The 12,306-nt window shown below is 38.0% G+C and overlaps 1 protein-coding gene across 1 annotated transcript in view; it reads left to right on the forward strand.

Annotated features, from left to right (window-relative positions):
* SUZ12 (SUZ12 polycomb repressive complex 2 subunit) overlaps positions 1–12,306 on the forward strand; it is a 94,718-nt gene that overhangs the window by 61,330 nt on the left and 21,082 nt on the right. Inside the window, exons 8-10 of the mRNA XM_011993104.1 lie at positions 2,186–2,417; positions 3,225–3,318; positions 9,877–9,982. Of these exons, the coding sequence (XP_011848494.1) occupies positions 2,186–2,417; positions 3,225–3,318; positions 9,877–9,982 (432 nt within the window). The remainder of the gene's footprint in view (positions 1–2,185; positions 2,418–3,224; positions 3,319–9,876; positions 9,983–12,306) is intronic.

Consider the following 12,306-nt stretch of genomic DNA (forward strand, 5'->3'; position numbering starts at 1 on the left):
CAGGATGGTCTCGATCTCCTGACCTAGTGATCCGCCCGTCTCGGCCTCCCAAAGTGCTGGGATTACAGGCTTGAGCCACTGCGCCTGGCCAACACTATAGGAGTCTGGAAATGGAGAAACTGTTTTAGCATTTGGCATAAATTTAGTTACCTTTCTACCATTTCAGTCTCTTAGCGTATTTCTTAGCTGTTTGTACCCATTGATATTTTAGATAAGGGCTAAGAGAGAGTTTTTTCCCACAAGATTATCCTTTTTAACACTGCTCTCAGGCAAAGAAATTTTGTTGTCAGTGTTATTAGCCATTCGCTTATTAATACATTGCTTCAGATTTTTATAAGGTGAAGTTATTTCACCATAGAAACAAGTGTTATGATGTTTCCTGGTCAATGGATCAAAGCCAACAGATCTACTTTTAGTTGCCTCAAGTCCCTGAGTGTTTCAAGAGGAGTGGGAACTGGTCTGGGTCCAGGGTCCCAGTACTGATATTCTTCCAAGACCATAGGCCATAAGGGCCTCAAACATTGGGAGGGAGTAGACTAAGGCGCCTCGGAGGCAGCAGTGGAACTTTATTTTTAAAAGTTTATGTAAAGGCCGGTTGCCGTAGCTCATACCTATAATCCCAGCACTTTGGGAGGTAGAAGTGGGCAGATTGCTTGAACCCAGGAGTTCAAACATCCTGGGCAACATGGCAAAACCTTGTCTCTACCAAAAATACAAAAATGAGCTAGGCATGATGGCGTGTGCCTGTAGTCCCAGCTACTCGGGAGGATTGCTTGAGCCCAGCAAGTCGAGGCTACAGTGAGCCATGATTGCACCACTGAGCTCCAGCCTGCGTGACAGAGTGAAACTGTCTCAAGAAAAATATATATGTAAAGTTAGGAAATGTCACTCCTTGCCAGGTGTGGTGGCTCACACCTGTAATCCCAGCATCCAGGAGGCCAAGGCGGGCGAATCACAAGGTCAGGAGATCGAGTGGCTAACATGGTGAAACCCAGTCTCTACTAAAAATACCAAAAATTAGCTGGGTTTGGTGATGGGCACCTGTAGTCCCAGCTACTTGGGAGGCTGAGACAGGAGAATGGGGTGAACCCTGGAGGCGGAGCTTGCAGTGAGCCGAGTTCGCACCACTGCACTCCAGCGTTTGTTTGTTTGTTTGTTTGTTTGTTTGTTTGTTTGTTTTTGAGACTGTCTCAAAAAAAAAGGGAAGTATCACTCCTTACTCCTACCTAACCTCCATACACATTACAACAAGTGATGATATGAAAATCCAAGATACATTACTTAGAATAAGATACGAATATAAATACAGTCATTCTTATGTTCAAAAAAAGTATCGGGGTAAACATTTTCCTGGAAGAATGTACACAGCCAACTGCTAGTATTAGTTATCTCCAGAGTGTAAGACCTGGGGGTGGGTGAGATTTCAAAGTTTTCACTTTATAGTCTTATAAAATAGAAAATGTTTTAGACTGTATGTAGTCTGTTTTAAAAGAAGTAGCTGCTGTAAGATACTGTCATAAAGGTCTTCTGATCCTTCCAGTTTTTCTAGTATGCATTTTCAGTGTAACTAATCATACAATAACAGGATATTACTCAGAATATGATCATTGGTAAATAAAACCAGTTTTGTTTTTCTTTCTTTAAGGATGATGATCCTTTCTGTTAAACAACATATTTTAACTATATGGATTTACTGTTTAATAATGTAGCTGTTGACCATGGGATTATTAGTCATTTTTTTATTTCTAATGGTCCTATTAGTCATTGTCATGTTAAAATAGAATATTTAAGAGATTTGATAAACGTACATGAGTTTAACATTTTGACATGGTTTTTTTGTTGTTGTTAAAAAGCCTTACCAGAGATATATAGCATGCTTTTAATTCTATATTTCTAATATACAACTGTTTAAGATCACACTGTTAGCTAAATATTAGATATACTGTGTCATTATAATTTTATTATGTTGGAGAAAACGTCAATTGCTTTAATATTTTGGAATATAAGTATTTCAAATTTTTATTTTTGCTTCACAATTTTCAGAATTATGGTTAGAATTTTAACATTCCATTTGGTGATCATGGTCTATCTCCCGTTGTTTCCTATAGCTATGATTAGAAGTTTTATTATAAATCTTACTGCTTATATACAAATAAATATAATTTAATAATCTTTACCTTTGCAGGATGTAAGTTGTCCAATAAGGCAAGTTCCCACAGGTAAAAAGCAGGTGCCTTTGAATCCTGACCTCAATCAAACAAAACCTGGAAATTTCCCGTCCCTTGCAGTTTCCAGTAATGAATTTGAACCTAGTAACAGCCATATGGTGAAGTCTTACTCGTTGCTATTTCGAGTGACTCGTCCAGGAAGAAGAGAGTTTAATGGAATGATTAATGGAGAAACCAATGAAAATATTGGTAATTTTTTTTACTAGATTTTATCACTGGAGGTTAAGATGGTCACTGAAAATGATTGTACCAGTGTTTCTTCATGATAGTCATGGTGCTGAGTCTTAAAGCAAGCAGTGAATTCACTTCCACCTCAATATTTTGTTGTGCAAATTTTCAAACATAAAGGACAATGAGAAGTGTTTTATAGTGAACACCTATCTACTTACCTCTTAGATTTAACAATGAACTTTTTTTTATACTTGTTGCATATTTATCCCCCTACCCATCACTCTATTCTTCCAACAATTGTGAATTCATCTTTGAGGTATTCATTCAACAAACACATAGGTGCTGGGGATGATCTAATTTAATTGAAGATGATTAAAACATTCAATCCTGTCCTCCAGAGTCTCACAACCTAGTGTAGGGAAATAGACATGAAATAAATCATTGTAGCAAAATGATAAGTGGCATAATACAGGTATATGTGAAGTTCAGCAGAGAACCACCTTGGAAAAAATAGTCTTTGACTCTTGAAGTATTGTTTGAAGTTTTTGGAGAGTTACCATGAGTGAGAAGGAATTTGCCTAGCAAAGATAATTCTCAATAGAAACATTAGCATTTGCAAAGATGTGAGGTTAATGTTGTGTTAAAAAGAACATATAGTAAAAATGCAAAATTGGAAAACATATAGTCTGTGTATTATTGCAACTTTAGTGTAATTTGTACCTCATTTGGGATAAATGTAGCATGTTTTATTTAAGGCACCATATCTCATAAATAACACATTTTTGTTCTAATATTTGATTTATGAGAAATGTTTGTTAAATTTAGATGTCAATGAAGAGCTTCCAGCCAGAAGAAAACGAAATCGTGAGGATGGGGAAAAGACATTTGTTGCACAAATGACAGTATTTGATAAAAACAGGTAATGTTGATGAACAAGTGAGGCTCCCACAATGTTCTGGAAATATTTTCATTCTGACACAGAATATAATTATTTATAGTGATTATTTCATTGCTTTCATTTCTTTTTATTCTTATGGATGAAAAAACAAATTTGCAAACACTGAATTTTTGTCTATTTCATAGAAAACAATAAACACCGTTAAGGAACTATTTGGATAGATAGCTCAGTTAAGCTTACTTATTTGGCAAATATTTTCTGAGTGTCTGCTCTTTGCCAGACACTGTTCCAGATGTTGAGAAGGCAACAAAATCCCTGTCTTCATTATGGAGCTTAACTTTTAGTTGAGGAAACAGACCACCACCCAAAAACTCAACTAATGTCACTTAGTGATGAATGTTGTGAAGAAAAATAGAGAATAAATGGTTACTATTTATAGAGATATCCTCTGGGAGGGGGTAGTATTTGAGAAGAGTCTTAAATGGACTGGGCCCTGCATAAATCTTGGGGTTATGTGTTTATTAAAAATTAAGGAAGAGGAGCTGGTCATGGTGGTATGCACCTGTAGGTCCAGCTACATAGGAGACTAAGATGGGAGGATTGTTTGAGCCCAGGAGTTGAAGGCAGCAATGAGCTATGATCATGCCACTGTACTCCAGCCTGAGTGACAAAGTGAGATCCCATCTTTTTTTTTCTTGCCCATTGCAACCCCTCTGCCCCCAGGGTTTAGGCAATTCTCCTGCCTCAGCCTCCCAAGTAGCTGGGACTACAGGTCCGTGCCACCACGCCCAGCTGATTTTTTGTATTTTCAGTAGAGACGGGGTTTCACCGTGTTAGAATGGTGTCAGTCTCCTGACATCGTGATCCGTCTACCTTGGCCTCCCAAAGTGCTGGGATTACAGGCGTGAGCCACCACGCCTAGGCGAGACCCCATGTTTTTAAAAAAAAGAAAGAAGGCCAGGTGCGGTGGCTCACGCCTGATGTCCCAGCACTTTGGGAGGCCGAGGTGGGTGGGTCACACGGTCAGGAGTTCGAGACCAGCCTGGCCAAGATGGTGAAACCCTGTCTCTACTAAAAATAAAAAATTAGCCGGGCACAGTGGTGTGTGTCTGTAATCCCAGCTACTCCAGAGGCTGAAGCAGGAGAATCGCTTGAACCCACAAGGCAGAGATTACAGTGAGCCAAGATCAATCGCACCACTGCACTCCAGCCTGGGTGACACAGCAAGACTGTCTCAAGAAAAAAGAAAGAAAGAAAATCATGTATAATCGTTGTGTACCTCTGTGCATTTGGTACAGGATGGCAAGAAACAGGCTTATAATAATTTATGCAGTTTCTGTTTGGAAACGAAATATTTTAGTGAAAATATCACCAGTGAAAGAATGTCTAGGAAGCAAATCCAGCATTTGTTTTTCAGGATTGGAGGAAGAAACCTATGCCATCATTTCTTGTACCAGGCTGCTTGCTGGTAGTTAACAGTTTATTGTCAGGTATAGGACAAAGAACCAGGAAAAGTAACTAGGCCATTCCTCCTGTTGTTTATTATTTATTTATTTTGAGACGGACGCTTGCTCTGTCACCCAGGCTGGAGTTCAGTGGTGTGATCTTGGCTCACTGCAACCTCTGTCTCAGTTCAAGCGATTCACCTGCCTCAGCCTCCCGAATAGCTGGGATTACAGGCACCCGCCACCACACCTGGCTAATTTTTGTATTTTTAGTAGAGATGGGGTTTCACCATGTTGGCCAGGCTGGTCTCAAGCTCCTGACCTCAGATCATCCACCTGCCTCAGCATCTCAAAGTGCTGGGATTACAGGCATGAGCCACCGTGCCCGGCCAGTGTCTTTTTTTTTTTTTTTTGAGACGGAGTCTCGCTCTGTCGCCCAGGCTGGAGTGCAGTGGCGTGATTTTGGCTCACTGCAAGCTCCGCCTCCCGGGTTCGTGCCATTCTCCCGCCTCAGCCTCCCAAGTAGCTGGGACTACAGGCACCCACCACCACGCCCGGCTAATTTTTTCATATTTTTAGTAGAGATGGGGCTTCACTGTGTGTTAGCCAGGATGGTCTCGATCTCCTGACTTCGTGATCCACCCGTCTTAGCCTCCCAAAGTGCTGGGATTATAAGCGTGAGCCTCTGCGCCCAGCCCAGTATCTTTTTAATGTCAGAAATTTTATTGTGGATCGAAGATTTGAATGGAAAACAATAAAACCATAAATGTACTAGAAAATAGGGGTCATGTCTATGGGGGAAAACAGTTAGAATGAGGCACATTGGACTTCATTAGTGCTGTTAATTGTTCCATTTTAGGCACCATGGGGTATGTTCTGTTTTCTTTTTTATTCACTGTACCTGACACATACATTAACACATTTCTTGTAAGAAAAAGATAATGCTTTTATTTTAAAGTGCCAAGAAGAAACTGGGAGAATTTCTACCCAGCAGCTTATTTTGAAAATATTTACCCGGACGTGGTGGCTCACGCCTGTAATCCCAGCACTTTGGGAGCTGAGGTGGGCGGATCACAAGGTCAAAAGTTCGAGACCATCCTGGCCAACATGGTGAAGCCCCATCTCTACTAAAAATACAAAGATTAGCTAGGCGTGGTGGTGCGCTCCTGTAGTCCCACCTACTCAGGAGGCTGAGGCAGGAGAATCGCTTGAATCCAGGAGGTGGAGGTTGCAGTGAGTTGAGATCACGCCACTGCACTCCAGCCTGGCGACAGCGAGACTCCATCTCAAAAAAAAAAAAAAATTCAAACCTATAGGAAAGTTGAAAGAATACTACAGTCATTTAATATCCACCTACGCTTCATCTAGATTGTTAACATTTTACCACATTTGATTTATTTGAAAGTATATATTTTGTTTTTGTGCTGAACAGTTTGCAGGTTTTGCTTTATTTCTTATTTATAAACTCTGTTGCATGTATCTCCTAAGAACAAAGACATTTTCTGGTATAACCACCATACACTTATGAGGAGAATTAAAATACAAATACAATACTATCTCCCCAGTTGACCTCAATAAAGTCCTTTATAATTTGCCCTGTCCCCACCCCGATTCTATAGCTAGTTGTCATAGTTCTTCAGTCTCCTTCAATTTGTAATAGTCCCCTACACTTTCCCACTACCTTTTGTGACATTTTTCCCCCAGTATAGGGCTGTAGTTTTGCAGAATGTATCTCAATTTGAACTTCTGTGATGATTTCCTCATAATTAGCTTCAGGTTAAACATTTTTGGCAGGGATTCTAATGAGTGATGTGTTCTTTATGTACTACGTCACAGACCAAAGGTAATATTAGGTTTGATCACTCAGTTAAGATGCTGTTCACAGTATTTCTCCATTGTAACAGTACTTTTTTCCCCTTTTATATAAATTAACATATAATTCTTACACTAATACATGAAGCTGAGTAAATATCCATTTTCTTCCCATAGCCTTTCACCCAGTAGTTTTAGCATCGATTATTTTTGCTTGAATAAATTGTTCCTTTGGCAGTTGGGAGATGGCAATTTTCTAACATTTCTTCCACATTTATTAGTTTGCATTTTTATATAAAGAAGAGCGTTCCTTCTCTGCTCCCACTGCTTCACTTGACCAACCCTAAAATATATATATATATATATAAATATATATATATATATATATAAACAGGCGAGCATAGTGGCTGACGCCTGTAACCCTAACACTTTATAAGTCCAACACGGGAAGATTATTTGAGCCCAGGAGTTTGAGACCAGCTTGGGCTGAACATAGCAAGACCCTGTCCCTAAAAAGAAAAAAAAAAATTAAGAAAAGTTATATATAAATTTTTTAAAAAGAGCATTCCTTTTCCCAGCTTTGATATTTTAAAATCAGTATGGAGTAACAAATTCTATTTTTATTCAACTAGTTTTAATTTGTTGACTGTTATTTTAATGCTCAAATTTTCTCATATTTGGTCAGGAGGAACCCTTCTAAGTAGGCTTCTGTGTCCTGTTTTGTTGCTGCTAGTTTTTCCTGATTTTCTAGAATAGTAAGATATACCAGAATTCCTTCTCCTTTTTTTTTTTTTGAGACAGAGTTTCGCTCTTGTTGCCCAGGCTGGAGTACAAAGGCACGATCTCAGCTCACCACTACCTCTGCCTCCCAGGTTCAAGCGATTCTCCGGCCTCAGCCTCCTGAGTAGCTGGAATTACAGGCATGCACCACCATGCCTGGCTAATTTTGTATTTCTAGTAGAGACGAGGTTTCTCCATGTTGGTCAGGCTGGTCTGGAACTCCTTACCTCAGGTGATTCCCCCACCTCAGCCTCCCAAACTGTCGGGATTACGGGCATGAGCCACTGCACCCGGCCTACCTTCTCCTTTTCTTACCTCTGCTCTGAAATTGTGATTTCTTCAAGGAGTCATGCATGATTCTTTATAGAAGAATAGTGTTCTTAAGCTAAAATCTGCGTGTTAGATATGTAAAAATTGTTTTTAAAATCTCACAGAGGGCTGAGTACGGTGGCTCACACTTGTAATCTTAGTACTTTGGAAGACCAAGGTGGGAGAATCGCTTGAGCCCAGGAGTCTGAGGCTTTAGTGAGCTATGATTGTGCCACTGCACTCTAGCCTGGGTGACAGAGCGAGACTGTCTTAAAAAAAAAAAAAAAATCAAAAAAAAAATCCAGTTCATTCCTTGAAATAATAACGAAAATTCAAAAGCCATATAGGAAAAGAATACAAGGTTGAACAAAATAAAAATCAAAAACTTCTTCAGAAAACAAAAAAGCCACCATAACCAAAGTCAAAATGGAAATGACAAGACGGGGAGAAATTATTTTCAACCCGTTTTATAGGTAGATATCTCATTCTTGAATGTAAAAAGGTCATACTAATTTTAAAAGACCACTGCCCAATAGAGGAATGGGCAAAGGAAACAATAAGTTTACCAAAATAGATATATGTGGTTCTTAAACAATTTAAACGATAAAATATCTGAATTAAAAGTACACTGAGATGCATGTTTTCACTTACCAGATTGACAGAGACCAAAAAACTTTTGATAAAGCACTTAATGAGACTGGGGGAAAGGTCTCCACGTACATTACAGATAGAGTGCATTGGATTGTAACTATCAAATGTACACCCATAAAATGAAATAGTATGTATCTATGTAAAAGCATAAGGAAGCTCCATTTTGATTTAGAGATATATGAATTTATTGCCTATTTGAATAAATTAGTTTTTAAAATAGTTGAATGGCTTTGCCGATATGTACTATTGAAGTTGACTAAGTTTAAGTTGTACAGCATAGAGAAAAGACAAAAATTCTTAAGTCTCAATTATTTGGTTTTAAGAGACTTTAGAGACAGACACCTGGATTCATTTGCTAGCTCTAGCTATTTATGGTTTCATTAAGGCAAGTTATTTAACCTTTTCTTGCCTCAGTTTTCTCTTCTGGCAATGGAATAATAGTACGTAGTTCATAGCATTGTTGGGAAGATTAAATGAACCATGTAAAATCTTTATAATAGTGCCTGGCACATAGTGAACACTCAATAAATGTCAGCTGTTTTTACCTAATAGAATTTCTCTAAGAGTGATGAAGAGAAGCCACATTCTTGATATATACAGTTAATTACTGAGCATGGTTGAAGAATGGTGTTTAGAGTAGTAGTGGTTACTAGTGTTTAAAGTATGGAAAAAATAAATTATACATAGACATGTATGTACACACATCTTAAAACTATTGTGTGAATATATTTGAATTATTTGATTCAATTAGTGTTCCATGAAATATTTATTGAGCACCTATATGTGCCAGGTGCCCCCAGAATTCTATAGTTACTAGATTTGTCGTAATCATCAGTTTACTGGTCAAGTATAAAAGTAAAGGATTCTAGTTCAAACAATTACAGTAGTTAAAAGTAATAGAATTCTTAGTGTTTCCGTAAGACAAGCATTGTAACACTGTTCTCCTATTTTTAAAAATATAAAGCTTGGGCCGGGCGTGGTGGTTCACACCTGTAATCCCAGCACTTTGGGAGGCCGAGGTGGGTGTATCACGAGGGCAGGAGTTTAAGACCAGCCTGGCCAAGATGGTGAAACCCTGTCTCTACTAAAAATACAAAAATTAGCCGGTCATGTTGGCATGCGCCTGTAATCCCAGCTACTCGGGAAGCTGAGGCAGGAGAATTGCTCGAACTGGGCAGCAGAGACTGCGGTGAGTGGAGATTGCACCACTGCACTCCAGCCTGGCAACAGACCAAGACTCCATCTCAAATAAATAAATAAATAAATAAAGCCTGTACATATGCTTTATATTTAATGTTGACAACGTACCAGGTTTTGAGACCTTAAGCATATTATACTTTATGTGTTTAGAGTTATATCTGAGTAGCTACAGTAATGAATCCCTATTAATACAGTTTTTAGTGTACATCATTAAAATTGCTTTCATCAGGACTGGAGTGTAGCTGTATTTTAAAATCTTGTCGGGTATGTAAGCTAGTTTATAAATTTAATAAATGCTTTTAGTATAAATCTAAAGATGTAGAATTTGTGTACTTATAGTAATAACACAGGTTACTTTAAAGTATATGTGTTTGTCTAACAGGCGCTTACAGCTTTTAGATGGGGAATATGAAGTAGCCATGCAGGAAATGGAAGAATGTCCAATAAGCAAGAAAAGAGCAACATGGGAGACTATTCTTGATGGGAAGGTATGGACTACTTAGAAGGTTGAGCACGTTATAGTTATGAACTCCCATTTTTGATTGATGTTTTCCTCCCCAAATGCTAACTCATGTTGGAAATAAAGTCCTTTGTTTTTTATTCTTTAAAAAACACAAGTAAATGATCAAATGATCTAGTCAGAGCATTTAATGGAAGGCATCATCCTTTTTTTTTTTTTTTTTTTTTGGAGGCAGAGTCTTGCTCTGTTGCCCAGGCTGGAGTGCAATGGCATGGTCTCGGCTCACTGCAACCTCTGCCTCCCAGGTTCAAGCGATTTCCCTGTCTCAGCCTCCCAAGTAGCTGTGATTACAGGCGCGTGCCACCACGCCTGGCTAAGTTTTTGTGTTTTTAGTAGAGACGGAGTTTGACCATCTTGGCCAGGCTGGTCTCGAACTCCTGACCTTGTGATCCACCCGCCTCAGCCTCCCAAAGCACTGGGATTACAGGTGTGAGCCACTGCGCCCAGCCACACGGAAGGCATCTTTCTTTAGAGCCAGACTGCCTGATTCAAATCTCTGCTCCTAGCTATGTGGCGTTTGGCAAGTTACTTATCCATGTCTCAGTTTTTTCACCTATAAAACGAGACATAGAATTGATTGATTAGATGAAATAATAAAATATTTAGTACAGTGCCTGGCATACAATAAGTGCTCAATAAATGTTAATGGCTATTTTAAATTCCATTTATTGTAATGGCAGGTAATAAGGGATGACTAGTATTACATTTGTTAAGAAGTCTGCAGAATTTAGATTAAGCATACTTAAAATAACTCTTTTAAGCGATAAAGAGGAATCCATACATTTCTTAAATAGGTAGATTCAAAACTATAGTGATGTCCTTTATTTCTAAATAAGTCAGTGTACCATCCAATGCAAAATCTCATAAGGATTTTTTTAAGCCATAAAATTAGTTCCAAATTAATCTAGAAGGCTAAGTGTTTAGTAATACTAAGGGAAATTTTAGAAAAATATTTTGAGAATTTTTACTTACCAGTTTTAGTATGATATACAATATACAGTAGAATATACCATAAAGTTAAGAGAACTTAAACCCTATGGTATAAGCATAGGAATAGACAAGCATGTCATTCAGGCATAGTCCTGAAATAGTTTGATGTATATTTGAAATGTAGTTTATGATAAAGGCAGTGGTATAGCTCTGTGAGAAAGAGAAACTGTTCATTAATTGTGACAACTCTTCTCCAGTCATCTGGAAATAATCTTAGACCTAATACATTCCGGAAGGCTCATAAACATGTAAAAATGAACATTAATAAGCATAGAAAAAAAAATAAGTGAATGTTAATATATTGCAGTGAGGAAGACCCTTCTAAGGATGATTTAAAAGTAAGAAAGCATAAAGTAAAAATTGCCTGGTTAAAATTAGTCATTTTTATATTGCAAAAAATCTAAAGTTACAAACAAATTATGGAATGGGGGAAATATTTGTAACACAAAATGCTAATATTATGAATACATAATATTGTGAATTATAAAACAAGAAAAAGATACACAGTGTAATAAGAAATATGTGTCAAGGACTATCACGCAGTTCTTAGAAAATATATATAGATGGCCAGCAAACTTTTAAAGCAATACTCAACATTATTAGTGTTCAAAGGCATGCAAATGCAGAGATACTACTTTTGACAGTTTGACACAGATTAAAAAGTTTGACAGTTTCTAGTGTTTTAGGGATGTGAGGACACAAATACTCTCAAATAATATATTGATGTAAGAGTAAGTTGGGGCCGGGCTCAGTGACTCATGCCTGTAATCCCAGCACTTTGGGAGGCCTAGGCAGATGGATCCCCTGAGGTTACGAGTTTGACACCATCCTGGCCAACATGGTGAAACCCCATCTCTACCAAAAACACAAAAATTAGCTGGGCATGGTGGCAGATGCTTATAGTCCCAGCAACTTGGGAGGCTTAAGAGGTGTATTACTTGAACCCAGGAGGCAGAGGTTTCAGTGAGCTGAGATTATGCCACTTCACTTTATCCTGGGAGACAGAGCAAGACTCTGTCTCAGGAAAAAAAAAAAAAGGTTGATACAGTCTTACTATAGGGTAGAATGGCAATATATGTAAAGTTACAATTGTATATATAGTCTTTAACAATTTAAAATTTTATATTTTTGTCACAAGGTAGTAACTTGTTAACAAAAGATGTGGGTAACAGGTTTTCTCAGCATTTTTAAAATAGTGAAACAGAAACACATTCAATCTAAAAAGCCATTAAAAAGGATGATAGTTTGACAAGATTTCCATATTAAGTTTTTACATAAGTGTGTGTGTGTGTGTATATATAT

This window comes from Mandrillus leucophaeus, unplaced genomic scaffold, assembly GCF_000951045.1.
Source record: "Mandrillus leucophaeus isolate KB7577 unplaced genomic scaffold, Mleu.le_1.0 Scaffold425, whole genome shotgun sequence".
Taxonomy (NCBI): domain Eukaryota; kingdom Metazoa; phylum Chordata; class Mammalia; order Primates; family Cercopithecidae; genus Mandrillus; species Mandrillus leucophaeus.